This window comes from Doryrhamphus excisus, linkage group LG11 (genome assembly GCF_037039965.1).
Source record: "Doryrhamphus excisus strain RoL-2023G ecotype Guam linkage group LG11, RoL_Dexc_Guam_v1.1, whole genome shotgun sequence".
Taxonomy (NCBI): domain Eukaryota; kingdom Metazoa; phylum Chordata; class Actinopteri; order Syngnathiformes; family Syngnathidae; genus Doryrhamphus; species Doryrhamphus excisus.
Genome location: NC_136367.1, coordinates 2,212,989 through 2,236,596, shown reverse-complemented (window position 1 = coordinate 2,236,596; position 23,608 = coordinate 2,212,989). Strand labels below are relative to the sequence as shown.

The 23,608-nt window shown below is 40.9% G+C and overlaps 3 protein-coding genes across 3 annotated transcripts; 1 reads left to right on the top strand and 2 right to left on the bottom strand.

Annotated features, from left to right (window-relative positions):
* The first annotated feature begins 580 nt into the window (after window positions 1-580).
* Window positions 581-10,080, top strand: stmn4 (stathmin-like 4). Its single transcript, XM_058090148.2, has 6 exons — window positions 581-709; window positions 2,816-2,878; window positions 2,952-3,047; window positions 3,132-3,337; window positions 5,680-5,871; window positions 7,519-10,080. Exons 2-6 carry the CDS (start codon window positions 2,866-2,868, stop codon window positions 7,576-7,578), a joined length of 567 nt encoding a protein of 188 aa, XP_057946131.1. The 5' UTR covers window positions 581-709; window positions 2,816-2,865; the 3' UTR covers window positions 7,579-10,080.
* Window positions 10,081-10,377: 297 nt separating this feature from the next.
* Window positions 10,378-12,946, bottom strand: il17a/f3 (interleukin 17a/f3). The gene is made up of 4 exons (XM_058045988.2): window positions 12,938-12,946; window positions 12,684-12,877; window positions 12,464-12,607; window positions 10,378-10,806 (listed from the first exon to the last, which is right to left on the bottom strand). The coding sequence occupies exons 1-4, from the start codon at window positions 12,944-12,946 to the stop codon at window positions 10,674-10,676; spliced, it is 480 nt and encodes a 159-aa protein (XP_057901971.2). The 3' UTR covers window positions 10,378-10,673.
* Window positions 12,947-15,078: 2,132 nt separating this feature from the next.
* Window positions 15,079-23,338, bottom strand: mcm3 (minichromosome maintenance complex component 3). Its single transcript, XM_058072188.2, has 17 exons — window positions 23,123-23,338; window positions 22,888-23,000; window positions 22,388-22,596; window positions 22,184-22,314; window positions 21,867-22,105; window positions 19,552-19,657; window positions 19,324-19,477; window positions 19,116-19,247; window positions 18,667-18,875; window positions 18,423-18,597; window positions 18,212-18,338; window positions 17,603-17,753; window positions 17,386-17,526; window positions 17,198-17,307; window positions 15,835-15,908; window positions 15,591-15,690; window positions 15,079-15,511 (listed from the first exon to the last, which is right to left on the bottom strand). The coding sequence occupies exons 1-17, from the start codon at window positions 23,195-23,197 to the stop codon at window positions 15,313-15,315; spliced, it is 2,445 nt and encodes an 814-aa protein (XP_057928171.2). The 5' UTR covers window positions 23,198-23,338; the 3' UTR covers window positions 15,079-15,312.
* Between the last annotated feature and the right edge of the window lie 270 nt (window positions 23,339-23,608).

The following is a 23,608-nucleotide window of genomic DNA, read 5'->3' as shown; positions in this document are numbered from 1 at the left end:
AAAAATGACTATAGGGGTGTTAGTTGATGTATAGAGGGCTCTAATATTGTAAAAGAAGTTTTGTCATTAGATCCAAACATTATTTTTGCGAATCACTTGTTATAGCAGTTGGGAAAAAACATTAGAAGCTACTATAGAAGCTGCTATTTTTGGATATTACTGGACAAATTACTTAATTATTAATAATAATTGTTAGTTATGGAATTACTGAGATGTTTTATGAGATTAGAATATTCAAAAACAAGGATGTGTTTGCCTGCAAAGGCCTGTATTTACACTTAAGAGTTAAATAATTTAACATCATTACAGCCCCCCCCCCCCCGACCCCCCCTCCGACACATTTTACACATGCAGCCTTTAACAATTTCCGAGTCGCCACCACCCATCTCCCGCAACCATAAAGCTCTAAAATGCACCCACCCTGCGCTTAGATGATAAAACACCGATTGTGCCCACCCACCCACCCTGCAGGACAATACAAAGACCTGACGGCCCTCCCCCCTGCATGCTTCCTCTCTCTTCCCATTGGCTAGAATCCCTGGATGCTGGCAGAGTCTCCCACCAATGAGGCGTCTCTAAAGTGATGTCATGGAGGCAGCAGTGATGCTGTTGCTGATGCTGTTGCCCGGTGCCTGAATCTGTGCTGCCAGACGAGGAGAACCAAAGTCGCCGGGTCCGACATCAGCAAGAAGAGACCATTAGAGGGGGGGTGAGTTTCATGTAGTAGTATCATTTAATATTGAATTGTACTTTTTTTAAATTAATATATGTGTCCATATGCATGGTTTAATTGGGGTGTGGGTGAGGAGACATGACGAGGGAGCGAGGGAACTCATTGTACCCACAAAGAGAAATATGTCATTTATTATTAATAGTCTATATTTAGAGGTGCTGCTTTGTGTTTTATTTGAAAGGTAAAAGGTAGCACAAAAGGGGAAAATGTAGTGATTCTGTGTTTCTATAGTGAGAAATCATATATGTGTGTGTGTTTCCATGGTTATCTTTTATATGGTGCACAGTTTGACCATAAGGAATATCAATGAGTTGTATTATGTGTGTACTGACATGTGCATCGAAGTACAACATGAATACTTTGACCAGAGAGAAGCAGCAATGTGCACACGTGAGCACTCCAGTGATTTCTGTGGTGATTATTATTTTTATTATTTTATATTTATTATTTTTTATATTTATTTTATATTTATTATTTTTTATATTTATTTTATATTTATTTTATATTTATTTTATATTTATTTTATATTTATTTTATATTTATTTATTTTTATTATTTATTTTTATTTATTTTTCTACGATCTAATGTTTGCTGGAGAACCGCAAACAAATGCTAAAAAAAAAATGCTGCAGATGCCATGAAAACACACACGCAGACCTCACAGCTAGGAGACCAGGGTTCAATTCCACCCTCGGTCATCTCTGTGTGGAGTTTGCATGTTCTCCCCGTGCATGCGTGGGTTTTCATCCGGGTACTCCTCCCACATTCCAAAAACATGCTAGGTTAATTAGCGACTCCAAATTGTTCCATAGGTATGAATGTGAGTGTGAATGGTTGTTTGTCTATATGTGCCCTGTGATTGGCTGGCTGGCCACCAGTCCAGGGTGTACCCCGCCTCTTGCCCGAAGACAGCTGGGATAGGCTCCAGCACCCTCGTGAGGATAAGCGGTAGAAAATGAATGAATTAATTAATTTTAGAGCCCTCTAGACATGAAGTAACACCCCTATATTGAACTTTATACTCATATTACCCAATATAGTAGACATAATAAGAGAAAATAAGATGTTTTTACGCTGCCTGGTGGACGAGTGATTTGCGCAAGGGCCTCACAGCTAGGAGACCAGGGTTCGATTCCACCCTCGGCCATCTCTGTGTGGAGTTTGCATGTTCTCCCCGTGCATGCGTGGGTTTTCTCCGGGTACTCCGGTTTCCTCCCACATTCCAAAAACATGCTAGGTTAATTAGCGACTCCAAATTGTCCATAGGTATGAATGTGAGTGTGAATGGTTGTTTGTCTATATGTGCCCTGTGATTGGCTGGCCACCAGTCCAGGGTGTACCCCGCCTCTTGCCCGAAGACAGTGTCAATATAGTGATATATATAGCACATCATGACTGGTTCAAGACTCTTCATCCTTGTATTTAGCAAACATCAACTGCTACATTTGTTCACTTCCTGCTTTCCTAATATAATTTAAGTTTTTTTTGTTTGTTTTTTTTAACTTTATTTTATTTTATTTTATTTTATTTTATTTTACTGGTTCAAGACTCTTCATCCTTGTATTTAGCAAACATCAACTGCTACATTTGTTCACTTCCTGCTTTCCTAATATAATTTAAGTTTTTTTTTGTTTGTTTTTTTAACTTTATTTTATTTCATTTTATTTTATTTTATTTTACTGGTTCAAGACTCTTCATCCTTGTATTTAGCAAACATCAACTGCTACATTTGTTCACTTCCTGCTTTCCTAATATAATTTAAGTTTTTTTTGTTTGTTTTTTTAACTTTATTTTATTTCATTTTATTTTATTTTATTTTTTATTATTTTTATTTTGTTTTTGGAATGTGGGAGGAAACCGGAGTACCCGGATGAAAACCCACGCATGCACGGGGAGAACATGCAAACTCCACACAGAGATGGCCGAGGGTGGAATTTAACCCTGGTCTCCTAGCTGTGAGGTCTGCACGCTAACCACTCGACCACCGTGCCGCCCCTTTTAACTTTTAACTTTTTAATATTTTTCTTGTCTTGTCTTTTTGGATCTTCTAATATCACGTTTTTGTGATTCTGCCTTTTTCAGACTGAGGAGGATCTTCAGCATCCTTGGAAAGCAACACAAGCAGTGAGAAGATGACTCTGGCAGGTAAATTAACAGTGCAATTTTTTTTTATGTTATTATAGGAATTATGAAAAGTAACTGTCAACTGTGTCCCAAGCCTACAAAGAGAAGGTGAAAGAGCTCCCCCTGGTGTCTCTGTTTTGCGCATGCCTGAGGCCACAGAATGTAGAGAAGACCACATATAAGGCAGAAGGTAAAGTTATCTTGTGAAGAAGTTGACTTAAAATATTTAATCATAAAACCATAATCCATAATTCATGATCTTGCCGTAACTCAGATGCGGTGGACCTGGGCTGGTGCGCTATGAAAGACGTGGAGGTCATCAAGCTGAACAAGAGGGCATCTGGGCAAGCCTTTGAGGTCATCCTGAAGCCTCCATCGTTCGATGGCGTGCCAGACCTCAACACGTCCATGCCTCAGCGCAGAGACCCGTCCCTGGAGGAGATCCAGAAGAAGCTGGAGGCTGCAGAGGAGAGACGAAAGGTGAGGTGCAAAAGTCAAAATTATACGAGAATGAGAAATATATGTATTTTTTTTATAGTGATATGTCAGTCACGGATTTTTAAAAAAAAGCTCTTTGGAGTGAACAACAGGGGTCGGCTTTTTGAAGTGAATGAGTCAGCGCTTTTTCTTTTTCTCCAAATTTTTTTATTCAGTCATTTTCTACTGCTTATCCTCACAAGGGTGGCGGGGGAGAGAACGTGCAAACTCCACACAGAGATGGCCGAGGTTGGAATTGAACTCGGGTCTCCTAGCTGTGAGGCATGCGCGTTAACCGCTTGTCGCCATGCAGCCCAATACCTTATCAATGAATACAGTATTTTGGGAGTTAGAGCCTGGGAAACCTATTTATGACCTTCTAAATACACTCTTTAATAAACATTATTAGAGCCCTCTAGTAATGAAATAACACCCCTATAGTCATCTCTCATGTTCAAATTACTAAAAATCGAAGACATAATAAGGAAAAAAAGACTTGTGCTTGTTGTAAACATGTACCGGTGTACACAGAGGTGAAATTGAACTCAGGTCTCCTAGCCGTTGAGGTTTGTGCACTAACCACTCAACCACCGTGCAGCCCTTTCCTCATTCAATAGTATTGAAACGTGTCTACAGACTTTTCATTCATTCATTCATTTTCTACCACTTATCCTCACAAGGGTGGCGGATGCGCTGAAGTCTATCCCAGCTGTCTTCGGGCAAGAGGCGGGGTACACCCTGGACTGGTGGCTCAGCCAATCACAGGGCACATATAGACAAACAACCATTCACACTCACATTCATACCTATGGACAATTTGGAGTCGCCAATTAAACGAGCAATGTTACATAAAACAACTATAAATATGACTATAGGGGTGCTATTTAATGTCTACAGGTTTCTAATGTCAAACTGTTAAGAAAGTCAAAAACAGGTTTTTTAGCTCGAAACTGTGAAAATTCATTCATTCATTCATTTTCTAACGCTTATCCTCACGAGGGTGCTGGAGCCTATCCCGGCTGTCTTCAGGCAAGAGGCACGGTACACCCTGGACTGGTTGGTCAGCCAATCACAGGGCACATATAGACAAACAACCATTCACACTCACATTCATACCTATGGACAATTTGGAGTCGCTAATTAACCTAGCATGTTTTTGGAATGTGGGAGGAAACCGGAGTACCCGGAGAAAAAACACCCACGCATGCACGGTGAGAACATGCAAACTCCACACAGAGATAGCCGAGGGTGGAATTGAACTCTGGTCTCCTAGCTGTAAGGTCTGCGCGCTAACCACTCAGCCCCAGAATCATCCAATCAAATGATAATTTACAATAACTGGTAATTTACAGTATCCTGTTTCTCACTGTCCTTGTGTGTCCATCTTTTCATCTATCCCTTCTCCCTTTTTCCTCAATCCATCCAAGCACAGCCTCCCTATTTCCTCTTATCTTTCCCCACCCTCCACCGTTTCCCTTCATAAATCAGTCAACACACAAAGGCAAGTTCAATGCCAAGGTTACACCATACTGTCTGGGTTTGTCCAGCTGGCTTTATCACAGACATTTATTTCCACAGTAGATTTTGTGCATTATCTTGAAGGAATTGTAATTGGCTTATTAATAAAACATAGGGGGCGGCACGGTGGTTGAGTGGTTAACGCGCATGCCTCACAGCTAGGAGACCAGGGTTCAATTCCACCCTCGGCCATCTCTGTGTGGAGTTTGCATGTTCACGTAAACTCCACACAGAGATGGCTGAGGGCGGAATTGAACTCGGGTCTCCTAGCTGTGAGGCATGCGCGTTAACCACTCGTCGCCATGCAGCCCAATACCTTATCAATGAATACAGTATTTTGGGAGTTAGAGCCTGGGAAACCTATTTATGACCTTCTAAATACACTCTTTAATAAACATTATTAGAGCCCTCTAGTAATGAAATAACACCCCTATAGTCACCTCTCATGTTCAAATTACTAAAAATCGAAGACATAATAAGAGTTTGCATGTTCTCCCCGTGCATGCGTGGGTTTTCTCCGGGTACTCCGGTTTCCTCCCACATTCCAAAAACATGCTAGGTTAATTAGCCACTCCAAATTGTCCATAGGTATGTAAATAATATACATATATGGTAAATAATATGACAAAATAACACCTCTATAGTCACCTCATTGTTGTTCCGGCAATCAAGTCTGGTGCTTGTGTGTCTCATCGAAACAAAACAGAAAGAGAATGAATATATTGTGAAGTAAAAAAAAAAACACCAGAGTGAAGCTACAAAATTCAAAAGTGCTTTAAGGAATGAATGCGTCATATTTTTCTCGTATTTTTACTTCCTGTCTGCAGTGCCAGGAAGCTGAGCTGCTGAAGCATCTGGCGGAAAAGAGGGAGCACGAGCGCGAGGTGATCCAGAAGGCCTTTGAGGAGAACAACAACTTCATCAAGAACGCCAAGGAGAAGCTGGAGCAAAAGATGGAGGCCAACAAGGAGAACAGGGAGGCCTTGTTGGCCGCCATGTTGGAGAGGCTGCAGGAGAAGGTACGGTCCAGACCCGTGAGATGGTCCACAGTTGTTATGTGCACTGTGGCCTCTGATGGGCAGTCCAGTGGGCCCTATGCATTTAAAGGCAATTTGCTTTCAATTGACATAACCTAATGCAAACAACCATTCACACTCACATTCATACCTATGGACAATTTGGAGTGACTAATTAACCTAGCATGTTTTTTGGAATGTGGGAGGAAACCGGAGTACCCGGAGAAAACCCACGCATGCACGGGAAGAACATGCAAACTCTACACAGAGATGGTTTGTGGAATCAAACTCGGGCCTCCTAGTTGTGAGTCCCTCCCGCTAATCACTAGTCTGCCATGCAGTGTAAAAACATCTTATTTTCTCTTATTATGTCTACTATATTGGGTAATATGAGTATAAAGTTCACTATAGGGGTGTTACTTCATGCCTAGAGGGCTCTAAAATTCATTCATTTTCTACGGTTATCCTCACAAGGGTTGCAGGGGGTTGCTGGAGCCTATCCCAGCTGTCTTCGGGCGAGAGGCGGGGTACACCCTGGACTGGTGGCCAGCCAATCACAGGGCACATATAGTCAAACAACCATTCACACTCACATTCATACCTATGGACAATTTGGAGTGGCTAATTAACCTAGCATGTTTTTGGAATGTGTGCAAACTCCACACAGAAATGACCGAGGGTGGAATTGAACTCGGGTCTCCAAGCTGTGATGCCCTCGCGCTAATCCACTCGTCATCTTGTTTTCTCTTATTATGTCTACTATATTGGGTAATATGAGTATAAAGTTCACTATAGGGGTGTTACTTCATGTCTGGAGGGCTCTAAAATGTTATAATGTTATATAAAAAAATATTTAGAAGGTTAGAAACAGTTTTTTTGTGCCTACTTACCTAAGTTTTTGGAATGTGGGAGGAAACCGGAGTACCCGGAGAAAACCCACGCATGCACGGGGAGAACATGCAAACTCCACACAGAAATGACCGATGGTGGGATTGAACTCGGGTCTCCTAGCTGTGAGGCATGAGTGTTAACCGCTTGTCCGCCGTGCAGCCCAATACCTTAACAATAAATATTTTGGGAGTTAGAGCCTAAAAAACCTATTTATGACCTCCTAAATACTCTATTTAATAAACATTATTAGAGCCCTCTAGTAATGAAATAACACCCCTATAGTCACCTTTCACTTTCAAATTACTCAATATAGTAGACATAAAGGAAAAAAAGACTTGTGCTTGTGTGTTGCTGTAAACATGCACCAGTGTACACAGAGATGGCCGAGGGTGGAATTGAACTCGGGTCTCCTAGCTGTGAGGTCTGTGCGCTAAGCACTCATCCACCGTGCAGCCCTTTCCTCATTCAATAGTATTGAAACGTTTATTAACATATTTTTTGAAAAATTCCGAGTGCAAAGTGGCAAGTATACGAGTATAAATGAGTACCGACATGACGAATATCAAATGAAAATGGCGCATACATTCGAATCCGCTGACATTTTTTGTTTCCGTTTCCTCTGGTATGAATTATTTTTAAATATTCATGAAGGCCGCCTGAGGCATTTGCAGTCTCCCCTCATTGACACTAAATGCCTTCATGAATGCAAATGGTTCTATAAACGCTTGCCAATGTCGCTGTGCTTGCTTTGCTTGGCAGGACAAACATGCAGAGGAGGTGCGGAAGAACAAGGAGCTGAAGGAGGAAGCCTGCCGATAGACGTCTGGTTAGAGAGGAGGTGGAGGAGGCCCAAAAAGACTAGATAGATGTTTGTTTTTTTTGTTTTTTTTATATAAGTAGGCCAAAAACAGTGCAGGGAGAATAAAAGAACTCACAAAGCTGTACAAAGCTTAAATAACTTAAAAAAAAAAATTGAATTGGGTACCCGACAGAAATATTTTATTTATTACATCACTGTATTACATCCATATTATTACTTTTTTGCCGTTTTTTTTAAACAAAATACAGTAAAGTCTCGTTATATCGATATTCTCGGGAGTCGGAAAAAATACCGGACTATCCATATATCCGATCCTGCGCCGAACTGCATTAAAAGTGGGCGGATCTTTGATATGGCATGTAATTTTCTCCTTGAGTTCATGGATTGCGTATCTAGCATGCTTTTGTACTACAATACATTTTGTACTACAGTAAATAAAAACAAACTTACGCTGTAGTGATTACCGGTTACCGGAACATAATTCACCCCGGAACATAATTCGATAGGGGAAGGTGTTGCCACCCGGAGGGGTAGGCGCGAGGGACGGGTGTTTTCCGCTGTGTGTGCTGCACTCTGGTGGTGGAAGTGTGAAAAATAAAGTTCGCCGTGTTCTTTTTTGGTATTGAAATTAAGCAAAGATTGATTTAAGCTGCTTTTGTATCGATATAAGCAGACCAAATTGGCTGGCGGGAGATGAAAAGGGCATCGTAGTAACCGGATTATCATAATAACCGGGTATCGTACTAACAGAGCTAATTATATCATAAAAGACTAGAAATTTGCCGGGAAATGAAAATAGTATCGTAATAAGTAGTAATTCGTTTTAACCGATATCGATATAACGAGACTTTACTGTAACATTACTACATTAAGTAATTATTAACATAATTTCTGCTCAACAGGTAATATTGACAAAGTGATTGTGCCAAATGATTGTTATCTTTCATGTCCACCGCCATCACACACGTTATCTAAACCTGGAATCGCTTCGGTTTTATACGCACACATTGGCACAAACTCAAATGACTCCACTAAAATAAAACCGTGCGTTAATATGTAAAAATCACGTGGTGTCCAATCATCACTATTGTTATCATGTTTTGTCGCCTCTGCAAGGTTTTACCTGCCGTGATTTTCCAGGGACTTAACATTATGCATTTTTGCAGACTTTTTACGATATGGTCGTGATTGAACACTACAAAAAAAAAAAAATAAGCACGGAGAAACATGTCATGAATGATTTATTAAAATGAGTAGCAGGGTAAATTGCATTGAGCGCATGAAGAAGACAAAATCTGCTTCTGTTTCTCCTCAATACAAATGGCTAGGGATGTCCGATATTCCGATATTTCCGATATTTCCGATATCAGTTGATACGGATAGCATTTTTTTTTAATACCAGTTTTCATGATCCGGGAAAAAAAAAAACCTGACGAAAAGCTAAAAACTGTTATATTTTGCGAAAATTCAGGGTTCTTTCAATCAGTGTTTCGTAACCTTTATAGAAAATCGGACCATCTCTTATGGTCGGGAATCACTATGTTAGCTCATTAACTGTATTGTAGCTACAGTAAACCTTGGATATATCGGATTCAATTGTTCCCACTGGTTTTGTCCGATATAAGCGAAATCCGTTATATGCGTATACCGGAAAATGTCCGTTTTACGCATATATCGGATTTATATATGGTATATGCGTAAATCGGATTTTATCCGTTATAAAAAGGCACTTACTTGACTATGTTTCCAATGTACCTGGACTGGGCAATGAAAAGAGACGTAAGGTAATGAGAATTTAACTTTATTGGACTCTGAGCATAACAAATTGTTAATTAAGTCAGGCCTACGTTATTTCCAATAGTGAGGTTAAGATCTCATTGACTGCTGTGCTAGTATTATTGACGTCACTCACTTTTATATTTGTATATTTGTCCTAAATCTGGAGCCAGGAGAAAGACACGATGCGGCCATCTGATATATGCGAGGGAAATTTGGAACGGGACTGGAGATTTTGTCCGAAATAGGCGAAATCCGTTATAAAAAATCTGATATATGCAATGAATTTTTATTGGAAATGCATTACAGAAAAATTGGTTCTTTTTTATCTGTCCGTTGTGAGCGAATTTCCGATATATCCGAGGTTTACTGTATATTCATTTATCTCTTAGATGTAAAGCACCGTTTGCACTCTTATTTTGTTAAGCACAACTCAGAAGCACATATTCATACGTGACGGACAAAATAAATGTGTGTTTGATGAAGTGTTTTGAGGGTTTTTACGGCGTTCCGGCTTTGGCATGTTTACGATTTTTAAAGCAGGTTTAAAGGTGAACAAAAAAAAAAAAAGTTGATGTCATTTGCTTGAGTGGTGGAGTCATACTGGCTTTGTTGAAATGCTGATTGTGTTTTTTTTTTTGCACATTTGTCATTTGGAGGAAAATGTGTTCGGGATTTGATTGTATCTATTTGGCATGGTCGGTAAAATAAACAGCTTCAATGAACTCTCCTGTGTGGGTGTGTGGGTGTTATTGTTTGAATGAATACTAATAAATACTAAAAAAATTTCAAGAAAAAATACAATAATGTTCTTTGTAGAGCCGAGAGAGAGGCTGATGTCATTGCAGCGCCCCAATGAATGAGAAAAATGGGTATTTTTCCATTTCAAATTCATATTAGTACATGTTTGTATATTTATCAGATAAACCCGGGGGTGGGGGGTGCAGTGAGATAGGTAGTGATCCTAACCCGGGACCTAACACTGTTGAATAGGGTCGTCGCTGAACCTTCCCCCTCGCACTCTATCTTCGGGTAAAGGCAGGAAGTGGTTATTGGGGTTGTCAGGTAGCCACAGGTAGCCATTGTTGTTTTGATGATAGGGCCGCAACATCTCCATAAATCTCACCCGGCGTCCCAGGTGTGCCCCACTCTGCTTTGAGCCCAGCATGGTTATGCATGCTGAGGCACTGCAATGACGTCAGCCTCCTTCTGGGCTTCTTTGGCTCTATTTTTTTTTTTTTTTGCATTTTTTTTACACACCAAAAAAAATTGAAACCAAGTTAACTGTATGTTGATTACCAAGTAAAACGTAAAGAAATCAAACAACGGGCCTGACGCAGGTACAACCCACTGTAATAATCTCTGTTCCCAGTCTGAATTTATACTTGTTCCTCCTCGCCTTCTTCTTCTTCTTCATCTTTGAGATGTTATTTTGCTTTTGGCTTGGGACCCTGCAGTTGGAAGGAGCACAATATATTTAACTTCATTAATATTCATGAATAATTGGCATGCCAAAATCAATCCTATACAAATCTCTTCCCCTGTTGCATGGCATGCTGTGCTGTCATGGAGAATTTCCCTTCCTTATAGCCGTGTTTATTTTTCCATGCCATTTTCGATCTGATAAAACCACTCAATGAGCACCATATCCTGAAAAAAAAAAAGGTCCCGCTTTCATGACCCGACTCCCTGTTTTGGCTTTTAATGTGTCACACAGTGTATGATCAGGCCACAAAGATGCTGACACAGCTTTTGCATCGCAGACATGATGTGTTTTTGTGTGTGAGTCAGGTTGCAAAGAGGTGACATTTTCTGGAAATTTTCCATTGCAGTGCAGTAGTTATGTATTTTAGAGTAAAGGGCTGCACGGTGGACTGTGTGGTTAGCAGGTCTGGGTTTGAATCTTGTGGAGATGCCCGGAGATAGGACCTTTTTTCCTCTGTAAAATTACAGGATGCAGGGCAATTTTGATACATTTTGTACATTAAATATGTTTTTTGTACATGTATATGTTACATTTGCTGTTACTGTGGTCTCAGCAACTTTGATAATAATCTAGTTTATGTGTGATAAAGCCCATATAAGTATACTGTAGACTTTGAATTAATAAAAAAGTCACAAAATTGAATACACAGGTTAATTATGCACTTTGTGCCATCTAGTGGAAGAACGTTTAATTTTTCCTGCCTGTCAGTACACATCACTGGCATGAATAAGTGAACAGTGGCCGTTTAAGAAGAATTGCATTGTGGGAAGTTGAGTTTATCATTTATTATCCCGCTTGCTGTCTGTCTGCAACTGTATTGTTTTCTACGTTCTGATTGGCTGAAAACTATTGTCAATCAATCTTCTTCGTGTTGCTGCGTGAGTCATCGCTTAGCTTGCTTGCTAGCTAGCTTGTAAATGAATTTTCAGTTCGAAGGAGGTAATATATTCATTCATTCATTCATTTTCTAACGCTTTTTGAGGTAATATATTGATAATTGAAATTTAAACGGAAGTTTTAACTTTTTTTAAGAGTGTTTTAACAAAAGTCAAATGTTAGAAAATGTTATTTCCTGTCTGATAAAAGTGTATAAAGTAAGGGTGCTAGCTTGTAAATGAATTTTCAGTTCGAAGGAGGTAATATTTGCTTGAGTGATTTAATCACCAGGACCTGTAGGTTGATTCTTAACATTTTCACTAAAGTTTTAACTTTTTTTAAGTGTTTTAACAAAAGTCAAATGTTAGAAAATGTTATTTCCTGTCTGATAAATGTGTATAAAGTAAGGGTGCTAGCTTGTAAATGAATTTTCAGTTCGAAGGAGGTAATATATGCTTGACTGATTTAATCACCTGGACCAGGACCAAGTTTTAACTTTTTTTAAGTGTTTCAACAAAAGACAAATGTGAGAAAATGTTATTTCCTGTCTGACAAAAGTGTATAAAGTAAGGGTGCTCCGATTAATCAGCCACCGATCGGCTGATATCAGTGAAAATTCATGGTATCAATATCGGCTGATACTTGCTTTAAAACGGCAATCCCCTTTGAAGCTTACCACCTTGTTTGATGATCCTTGAATGCATAATGCAATGAAATAATAACAATTTACTTGCTTCTTTGCTCACCTGTGCAAAACCAGGACCTGGTACTTGATAGGTTTGACCTGCAAGGCTGCATCTTCCTCACCACCCGGGTGGTTCAGACAGCTGCGAGTCAGGCATTGAGCATTGAAGAGCACCCTCGGGACACGTGAAGCCACACGGGACTCTCTGGAGGAAAGAAAAAGATGAAACGGTGTGTAATTGTGTGATTATTAGGTTCTAGAAGACATTAACGTTGCTGTACCTGTAAGTCCAGGGCGACAGAGATATATTGGCAATGTCTGGTACAGAAATAGGAACCATCTGGCGCAGAACAGGCTCCAACACCACCCTTAGGGTCATTCCGTTGAGACCAGTTCTGTGGTCCATTTTGGCTTGGACCACTGGGTTTATCCTACCCGCGGTGAAGCCCAACACCAACATAACTCCCAATACCTTTCATAGGAGACAAGACTTAATAACATTTCATTAAAAACAAATACAAGCGCCTTGACTCACCGCATACATGATGGCAACGTCCAACAGCAACACCTGACAGTGTTTATGCAGTCTGTGGTCCCACCGGCTTTTTTTTTTTTTTTTTTTTAAATAGATAAAAAAAAAAACAATTTCATACTTCACCCACACACTGACAACACGCTTGCATGGTTCTCGTTATGAATCATCACAACTACTTCAAAGATGGCTTCTTATGCGTGTGCATCTTAGAGAGAGGAAGCTGTCAAATGGGACACGCCATCGGCATGGTTTGCTCTGCAGTCAAATGAAGTTAAGATGAGATAATGGTTTAATTTCATTTGAACGTGCATTAGATTACAATTGAATGCATCACATAATCAGTTCACAGTTCCACATGTCCAAAAGGAGTAGGAAGAAGCAAAGCTTATTAAATCCTACCCCTCCATCTGGTACTTTTACAATCAGTAACTGTTACATTTGTTCACTTCCTGCTTTTCTGTTATAATTTATATATTTTTTTTATTTTAGTTTTATTTTATTTTTTACACATACCGAAGTACAAGGTGATATGACTATATAATGACATAATGGGTACCATAGTAAGTGTCAATATAGTGATATATATAGCACATCATGACTGGTTCAAGACTCTTCATCCTATTTAGCAAACATCAACTGCTTGTATTGTTTCTTGAATTGGCTCATCGTTGTGCATTGTTTGATTTCCTTACTCGATCCGTTCCATAGTTTGATTCCACATACTGAAATGCTATGGCTTTTTAACATTTAACGTGCCTGATTGGCATTGGACACATAAATTACCAAACTTAATATGTAAATAAAATAAAACATTTAAAGTATAACTAAAATAATACTAATAAAATAAATATAAGATTATATTATGCATGGATTTTTAAAGCCTGGTAAAATTATTGTTTATATATATATATTTTTTTCAATATAGAGAAAAATGTCCTCGTGTCCAAATTAGAGCAGTCTGATAGAACCCTTGACAGCTTTGCTAACGTAGCTAATGTAGTTTCATACTCTAGTTATTCATTCATTTTCTACCCTTTATCCTCACAAGGGTCGCGGCGGGTGCTGGAGCCTATCCCAGCTTTCTTCAGGCGAGAGGCGGGGTACACCCTGGACTGGTCGCCAGCCAATCACAGGGCACATATAGACAAACTACTTTAGTTATTTTTCCAGTAAATGAAAAAAAAAGCTATTATTTTCTTACATGCTAAAGAGACATTATTTCATTTCAGAGATTTTGATAGATTATTTTAGCACCAAGTTACATAAATATATCACAATAGCTAGTTACTTTTCCTGTTCTTGATAAACACACACTAACTACTTTCGTTCTATGAAGTCATTTCTTTTTTCAACTTTCAACTCAAAAAGGTGAACGCCGCTATGACTCATCCGCGGATGTCTAACTTCAGGACGTTGCTTAGTGGATGATGCATGATCTTTTCCGGCCCGATGAGGGCCACAGATAAGCGCATGAAAGAGCTGTAGGGGTGTACTGTGTAGGAGTGTTGAGGTGGGTCAACATCTCGCCATCTACCATATCGGCACGCCGTTTCTAGACACAACTGGTTGAGGCAGAGAGCCGCCCCATGGCGAGTCTTGGTTATGTTCCAGGTTCCCTGTGCTTGCTCATGAAGGGATTGAGTTGGTTTGAATGGAATGATACAATAATTTAATGAAATATTTGATAATTATGGGCCAGAAAAACAATATCGGTGTCAGAATTTTTCCCAATCATGAAAATGTGTTCGCATTTTTTAATAATTTAAGTGATTTTTCATCCAAACTTCCTAAACTATTGACACAGTCTACTCTTGAAGAATCTCTTCTCCCCGCAGATCTCCTTGTAACAACATGTAATCTTCCAACATCCAACAAAAGCGGGTGCTTTTTCCTTCAGATTGTGCAGGGGCGTCAAATGGCAGGTGGGACATCCCTCAAGACTGAATCATCTCGTCCGTGTGGCTACACAAAGAACATCTCCCAGAGGTAATAACTCTTTTGGACCATCCTGTGTGGTACCCTGACCTAAATCCAATTGAGAACATTTGGGGATGGATAGCACAGTTTATCAAATTGGACATTTTGATCAAGATTATACATCGACTTCTCGCCCAAGTTTACTATAGTATTTTATTTAAGAAAACAAGTATAACTATTTCAATCTGCATCCATTAATCTATTTACAGAGCCTAATTTTGAAATCTGTATATGATATTACTACAAAATACTGTAACATTGATATCACCTTTTCAATTGAGAGAATGACTATTAGTAAACAATGTAATTCCAAATGATTGTGATTTATGAACCATAAATGAATGAAAATGATATAAATGTACATGTAATTTATTTTATCAAGTCCACGAAATAGCTTATTAAATGAGGAAGATGATGTCATCAGCCACCATGACCTGGTTGTCGTCCTGCATCCGGGTCAAAGCGGCCCGGACTTCCGTCTCGGTGAAGCGCAATTGACGTTCCTTGTTGACGCCGTCCATCAGCGCCTGCATCTTTACGGACTGAGCGTGAGCGGACTGGAACACGGCGAACAGGGACGACTTGAACTCCTTCAATCTAAATTTAAAAAAATAATAATTAAACCACAGTTTGACTTTTTTGCTGCTACTTTATGACATGCATGTAGGCTGCCTACCTTTCAGCAGAGAGCTCGGAGTCTTCAGTCTGTGAGGTGACGTCCATTTCTTCCTCCGCAGCCTGCTGGGCCTTGGCTCTTTTGGCTGTGGTAGTTTGAACTAAAGAGCATAACCACAATGTCAGACTTGGGAATAAAGCCGGTGAGTAATTCAATAAATGATACTGATGCATTTAAAAATTGTGGTCGCACTATCCACATATCATGTGACGCAAAAATGGAAACTCTCCTGAAGAAAACTTACTATCAGGGACATCCTGCTCTTCACTGAAGTCGTATGGACTATAGGGCTCGCTGTCCTGAGACCCACGGCGCCCCCTTCAGGACACAAAAGGTAATGTTAGTGGCTGCTCAGAATATCCTAAACCAAAATGGCATCTGTAGGGTTGATTATGTAGGTCATTTGGACATTCTGCTATGTTTATCAGGTTGGATTTCACCAAAAGCTTCTAAAATATACTTTTTAAAATGGTAAACTCAGATATTCCACAGCAAAATGCTGCATGCTGGATTGAATATGCTCCTTATTTTTACATTCTGCTATGTGTACCAGCCCAGATTTCACCAAAAGCTTCTAAAATATACTTTTAAAGGATAAATTCAGATATTCCACAGCAAAATGCTGCCTGCTTGGTTGAATATGCGCCTTATTTTTACATTTTGCCATGTTTACCAGCCTAGATTTCACCAAAAGCTTCTAAAATATACTTTTTAAAGGATAAACTCAGATATTCCACAGCAAAATGCTGCTTGCTTGGTTGAATATGCGCCTTATTTTTACATTTTGCCATGTTTACCAGCCCAGATTTCACCAAAAGCCTCCAAAATATACTATACTTTTTGAAAGGGCAGTTTTCCTGACAGAACTTTAATTTTCCACGCTGCCTACTGGCTTAAATACATAGTTTATTATTATATTCTGCTATATTTACCATCTTAGATTTCACCAAAAGCTTGTAAAATATACTTTGTAAAGGGTATCGCAGATATTCCACACCAAAATGCTGCCTGCTGGGTTGAATATGTTATTTATTTATTTTTTACATTCTGCCATTTTTACCAGTTGAGATTTCACCAAAAGCATCTAAAATATACTTTAAAAAGGCTAGCGTTGCATCTCAAATATTCCAAACCAAAATGCAATCTGCTGAGCTAAATGCATGTTTATTTTTAAGCTATGTGTACCAGCACAGATTTCACCAAAAGCCTCTAAAATATACTACACTTTTTTTAAAAAGGGCAGTTTTCCTGGTAGAACGTGAATATTGCAAACCAGAAGACTGTCTGCTGGCTTAAATACATACTTCATACTTATATTCTGTTATATTTACCATCTTAGATTTCTCCAAAAGCTTCTAAAATATACTTCAAGGGTAGCTTTCGTGTCATACCTCAAATATTCCAAACCAGAATGCTGTCTGCTGGTTTGAATACATAGTTTATTCTTATATTCTGCTATATTTACTAGCTTAGACTTCACCAAAAGCTTCTAAAATATACTTTAAGGGCACCTTTCGTGTCATAACTCAAATATTTCAAACCAAAATGTGGTCTGCTGGATTGAATATGTACATTTTAAATCAAATTCAGGAAGCTACTGTATGCACCTCTTCCGCTGAGGTTTTTGTGACTGCTGGGTAGACGCCTCTTCTTCCTCTTCCTCATCCGACCCGGACTCCCGCTCCTTTCTGGAACGTTTCTTCTCTTTCTCCAGAACCTGCATGACAACAAAATGTTTGCCGCCCATTTCTCAAACCCACCAACTCGCCAACCCCCCCAACCAGACAGCACGTACCTTCTTGAAGTAGGCAAACTGGACCAGCTCCACCGCTACCTCCGAGTCCTCCAGTTCTACAGCTTTGCTCATTCGGGCCTTGGCGTGAGCCGTGGATAGACGGATCATGGTCTCGAGCGTACGGGCCGTCACCGGAGAGGTCTGAGAAAAAAAAGAAGTTCAAAACGAATGACTGAGCTCAACATGTAAACAAAAAAAAAAAGATACACGTGCTGACCCGGGCAATGTCAGCACCAAGCTGCTCCTGACTCCTCAGCCTGGAGTACTCCTCTGCGATGTGATTGGCTGCCTCCTCGGTCAACACCGGCGTCACCCCCTTGGCGATGTGAATGTACTTCCTCATGAACTCTTTGCTCACGATCTTCTCCCTGAAACATCAACACATCAAAAACTTCTGGACTACTTAAATTCCTTCAGTAATTCAATATACATTTAAAAAAGGGACCTACTATGCAAATTTGTTGACTCCTATAGAGCAGCCACACACAATAACCCACTCAGAAACCTTCAGAATCCTCCAGAATCTGCACCTATTCCAGCTGTATTTCCTCGGAAATACAGACCAAAACAGTCTGTATTGACTCCACCCACGGCCCTCCTCCAGGTACGCCCACTCCACTGTGATTGGTCACACTTCCAAGTGTGCTTAGAAGCTACTGGCAGCAGACCTCCGATTTACCGCGTATGAACTCAAAGAATAGGAATCGCTGGTGCACCTCCAACCTCGCCTGCCCCCCCTTAGGAGGAGCACTCATTGTCGGACACACTTTGTCAGAAGCACCGCTAATGCCGTGGAGCTCAGAAACCGGACTTTTTCCCTTTTCACCTCTTTTTCTTGCTTCCGTGCAGCAGGTTGTTGTGTTTCTCGTAGACCTGCAGCTCTTCGTCTTCCTTTGCCACCACGTCAGGGTCGTCTGTCGCTAGGATGTCCACCGAGCCGCCCAGAGCCATGGCTACAGCAATCATGACAAAATAAATTGTATGTTTGTCAAGCGGACATGTTAGTAAGACGAGGAGGAGGAGGAGATGCGCAGTACCTTCACCCTCCTGCTCGCGAGGGTCACGGTAGCGGTGCATCCTGAGGACGTGATCCGAAATCTCCCGATCCTGCTCCGGGTCCATCTGATCCAGCACGATGAAGAGGAGGTCGAAACGTGACAAGAGGGAGTCCTGTAGCCCGATGTTCTCCATGGGGGTTTTGTACTGGTCGTACTGCAAAGGAGGAAAAATTTGAGCGCTGTCCCTTTAAGATGGCGCTGAGGTCTTCCTCCCGAGACTCACCCTGCCGTAGACAGGATTGGCGGCCGCCAGCACGGAGCAGCGAGCATTGAGACGGGCGTGGATGCCGGCTTTGGCGATGGTGACTCGGCCTTGCTCCATCACCTCGTGGATAGCGGTGCGGTCCATGTCGGACATCTTGTCGAATTCATCGATGCACACCACGCCGCGGTCTGCCAACACCATGGCGCCGGCCTCCAGGCGACGCTCCCCTTCGGTTACAGGGGAATATTCATCAATATCAGTGCTGTTCGATTCCCATTTATTTACATTACATTAGGACCGCCACAGATACATCTGAGGCGACCTGTTCACTCTCTCACAAAACATAATTGCTGTTTTATACCATGGTCAATTATGCAAATTAGCAACCCAACACCACAGATAGATTACAGTTCTGTATGAATACAATTGGACAGACATGCAAGTGAAGCCTGTGGATGCACACATACCCGTTTCCTGGTCAGTAGTAACTGCGGCGGTCAAACCCACTCCAGAGGAGCCCCGCCCGGTGGTGGGGATGGCTCGGGGTGCAGTGTGGAGAACGTAACGTAAAAGCTGGGACTTGGCAACCGAGGGATCCCCTGGAAGAGACAAACCATAGTAATACACTAAAGATGCTTCACATTACGGACACTTCAGTGGGACTAGTTCCCGTACCAATGAGAAGGATGTTTATGTCTCCTCGTATGCGTGAGCCGTTTTCCAGCACCTTCTCCACCCCACCAAGTAGCATGCAGAGGATGGCCTTCTTGATGTACTCATGGCCATGGATGCTGGGGGCCAGCGAGCGAGACAGCTGGTCAAAAACATTCTGGATGAAAGCGAAAAAAGATGCAAGTCATTCATTTCTTACTGCTTGGATTTTTAGCTACAGTAAAGACGTACATGGCGACTGCGACTGAAGCTTCTAATTTTGCTGATGTCATCTGCAGAGAAGGACGGAGACACTTCCTTGCTCATCTGTTTGACGTGACACGCTATCATGATGGTCCTGAGGGGGGGAGAAGATTGCAAAGTATTCAATTAATGCTTCATTTTAAATGAACGAGCCGTGTGGCAAATAGACTTTTTTTTTTGCCCGAGCTGCACCACTCAAGAATGCAAACGAGTCACTTGTTCGGTTCATAGGTTTTGCTGACTCATCAGTGGACAAAGGCTCCAGTTTCAGCAACCTATCTGATGCTCGACGAAGACTCGAGTTTCATTGCCTACCGGGTGTTCGACAAAGACTCGAGTACAGTTGATTCACGCGTGGTCAAAAAAAAAAAACTCCAGAAAGAGTCAAGAAACAAAAAACTCCAGAAAGAGTCAAGTATAGCTGATTCACGCGTGGTCAAAAAAAAAAAAACCAAAAAACTCCAGTTTCACTGAGTGTTAAACACTTGATTTTCACTGACTCACTGGTACACAAGAAAGAGTCAAGTATAGACGATTCACGCAAGGTAAAAAAAAAAAAAAAAAACTCCAGAAAGAGTCAAGTATAGCTGATTCACGTGTGGTCAAAAAAATGAAACAAAAAACTCCAGAAAGAGTCAAGTATAGCTGATTCACGTGTGGTCAAAAAAAATGAAACAAAAAACTCCAGAAAGAGTCAAAAAACAAAAAACTCCAGAAAGAGTCAAGTATAGCTGATTCACGCGTGGTCAAAAAAATGAAACAAAAAACTCCAGAAAGAGTCAAAAAACAAAAAACTCCAGAAAGAGTCAAGTATAGCTGATTCACGCGTGGTCAAAAAAATGAAACAAAAAACTCCAGAAAGAGTCAAAAAACAAAAAACTCCAGAAAGAGTCAAGTATAGCTGATTCACGCGTGGTCAAAAAAATGAAACAAAAAACTCCAGAAAGAGTCAAGTACAGCTGATTCACGTGTGGTCAAAAAAATGAAACAAAAAACTCCAGAAAGAGTCAAGTATAGCTGATTCACGTGTGGTCAAAAAAATGAAACAAAAAACTCCAGAAAGAGTCAAAAAACAAAAAACTCCAGAAAGAGTCAAGTATAGCTGATTCACGCGTGGTGAAAAAAATGAAACAAAAAACTCCAGAAAGAGTCAAAAAACAAAAAACTCCAGAAAGAGTCAAGTATAGCTGATTCACGTGTGGTCAAAAAAAATGAAACAAAAAACTCCAGAAAGAGTCAAAAAACAAAAAACTCCAGAAAGAGTCAAGTATAGCTGATTCACGCGTGGTCAAAAAAATGAAACAAAAAACTCCAGAAAGAGTCAAAAAACAAAAAACTCCAGAAAGAGTCAAGTATAGCTGATTCACGCGTGGTGAAAAAAATGAAACAAAAAACTCCAGAAAGAGTCAAAAAACAAAAAACTCCAGAAAGAGTCAAGTATAGCTGATTCACGCGTGGTCAAAAAAATGAAACAAAAAACTCCAGAAAGAGTCAAAAAACAAAAAACTCCAGAAAGAGTCAAGTATAGCTGATTCACGCGTGGTCAAAAAAAATGAAACAAAAAACTCCAGAAAGAGTCAAAAAACAAAAAACTCCAGAAAGAGTCAAGTATAGCTGATTCGTGGTTAAAAAAAAAAACAACAACAACTCCAGTTTCACTGACTCGGTTGTGTTAAACACTTGATTTTCACTGACTCACTGGTACACAAGAAAGAGTCAAGTCTGACTGACCCTCCAGTGTTCGACAACGACTCAAGTTTCACTGACTCACAGGTGCTCAGTGACTCGATTTTCACTGACTCACTGGTACACAACAAGGACTCAACTAAACAGACCCTCCAATGCTCGACGAAGACTCGAGTTTCACTGACCCACCCCCAGTGCTCAACTTAAGAATCACGGGTGTGTAATGAAGACTTAGTTTTCACCGACTCACGGGTACTCGACAAAAAGACTAAAGTCTCACTGACACACAGATGTGCAAAGATTTGGTTTTCACCGACTCACGGGTACTTGAAGAATTGGAATTGGTTGAAGAATTGGTTCTCACTGACTCCTCTCCCACTTTTGCCAAAGACGAGGGATGAGTGACTTGAGTGAATCAAGTACCCGATTCACTTCAGTGAGTGACTCAAGAACTACATAAGAACTAGTTTGTCAGCATGTCACCATGACTTTGTACAGCCTATGTATTATTTATTATTATTATTATTATTATGTAATCAATCAATGAGTAAAAACATAATTTTTTTGTGTTTTTTTCTAGAAAGCCCACATGGTTACGGTGCTTCATCCAGTTTCACCTGAACGTTCCGGACGTGAAGCCGCCCTTTTTCCCAGGTAGGCAGCGATATGTCCCCACCACCTGGACCCTGTCCCCTGGTTTGACCACATCCACCAGGTCGTTGTCCAGAATGATATCCACAGAACGAGGCAGCTGGCCTGCGGGAGCTTTTTCTGGCATCTCCTGCACCGTGATGGTCTGATGGTCCTTGTAGACCGACAGACCGAACTCCGTCTCGAGAGGGTTGTTTTCCTCGTCCTTGTTAGAAAGAACCAAAAGGGGGAGGAGCTTAGGTGTTGCATGTCCAAAAGGCAAGGTAATATATCTAGATGTTACCTTGGTAGGGTAGATGGCACTTGAAGGGAAAGCATCTAAAGATGTCATGTCTGTATATTTCCTCTCCATGGTCTTATTGGTAGCGGGGCAGAAGTGGACGCTGCGGACCACTTTGGGACGCACAAGAGAACCTGAGAGAAATCAAGATGGTTTTAGAATTTAAAAAACGTGTAAAATCTTACATTTTAAGCAGTAAAAATTCACATTTGGTGATGATGCCCTCCACGCAGACCATGCTGCCCAGCAGCCGTGAGGTCAGGGTCCTGGGGCTAACGTGCTTGGAGCCAAAGCTCCCCTCCAGGCCGATGTTGAACTCCTCATACTGCTTGGCGTAGGTGGCGTCCACCGTGGCCACCAGGTCCTTCAGCGCCATCTGGAAGGCCATCAGCTCCTCAAAAGCATTGCTCATTAACCTGGGGGAGAACATGGAACACCAAGCTAGCCGCCATTTTAGCATCAACGCGATATGAACAATATTGGGAGGTTCTATGCTCCAACTACAAAAATATTTCATTCATAATTATTCAATAATCATAAGATAAGATATGCCTTTATTCGTCCCTCAGTGGGGAAATTTGCAAATAAACAAATACATGGCCCCCGGGCCAGACTTTGGACACCCTTAAACTAATGTAAGCTCCACTGCTGGTGATGCAACACCCAACAAAAACATAACAAAAGCATAACAGGAAATATATGCTTACTTTGCAGCTCGGGTTTCGTTCTTTCTCCGCAGATCGTTAATGTTGACGACGAGGCGAGATTTGTTCTCGCCGATCATGTCACGAACTTTGCTCTGGTAAATCCCCTGGTCATGCTTAAAGAAAACACACTTCCGGTTACGGTTTGTAGAAGGTTATACGTTAAACAATGCTTCCACTAAACCACATGTGTCTCGAGACCACCATAATAATGTACGAAGCTCTGTTTCAAACTTACATCATCATCCAAGAAATCCAGATAATCCCTCTGGGCTTCCCTCATCTCCCGGTCGTCCACAACATCGGTAGCCATTGTTGTATGATTTCCGTGTCAAAGTCGAATACTTGTTTTTAAATCGCTTACAGTTCGCATACAATGTGCAGCCTTTCCCGGGTCTACCCGCACAATGAAGACTTTTCGCGCCAGTGCGTCTGTCGCACAAGTAAAACGTAAAACGCGATTGGTCGAAGCGTTTCCGCATTGAGCGCGTAAACATACGGAGCTGACCAATAACGTCCCAGTGTTTGTTCATGTGACCTAGCCAAGCAAAGAACACCCGCGAAAACAAACCCGGAAGAGAAGCACGACAAGGAAAAAAGGCGGAAGAAGTACAATAATGTAATATATTATAAACGTCACGTTGGAAGACTTACTTTTACATTTAGAACATACAGGTATGATTCTATATGTTTTAATCGTTTCGTATCTGTGTTGCTGAATTAA

Coding starts and splice junctions, on each gene's coding strand:
- stmn4 (XM_058090148.2), top strand. Junction 3,048..3,131: donor GACCACATATAAGGCAGAAG/GTAAAGTTATCT, acceptor GCCGTAACTCAG/ATGCGGTGGACCTGGGCTGG. Junction 5,872..7,518: donor TGGAGAGGCTGCAGGAGAAG/GTACGGTCCAGA, acceptor TTTGCTTGGCAG/GACAAACATGCAGAGGAGGT.
- il17a/f3 (XM_058045988.2), bottom strand. Junction 12,608..12,683: donor CTGTCGCCCTGGACTTACAG/GTACAGCAACGT, acceptor TCTTTCCTCCAG/AGAGTCCCGTGTGGCTTCAC. Junction 10,807..12,463: donor CAGGTCCTGGTTTTGCACAG/GTGAGCAAAGAA, acceptor TTCCAACTGCAG/GGTCCCAAGCCAAAAGCAAA.
- mcm3 (XM_058072188.2), bottom strand. CDS start 23,197: ATGGCTACCGATGTTGTGGACGACCGGGAGATGAGGGAAGCCCAGAGG. Junction 19,658..21,866: donor TTCACGTCCGGAACGTTCAG/GTGAAACTGGAT, acceptor TCCCCCCCTCAG/GACCATCATGATAGCGTGTC. Junction 18,876..19,115: donor TACTACTGACCAGGAAACGG/GTATGTGTGCAT, acceptor CTGTAACCGAAG/GGGAGCGTCGCCTGGAGGCC.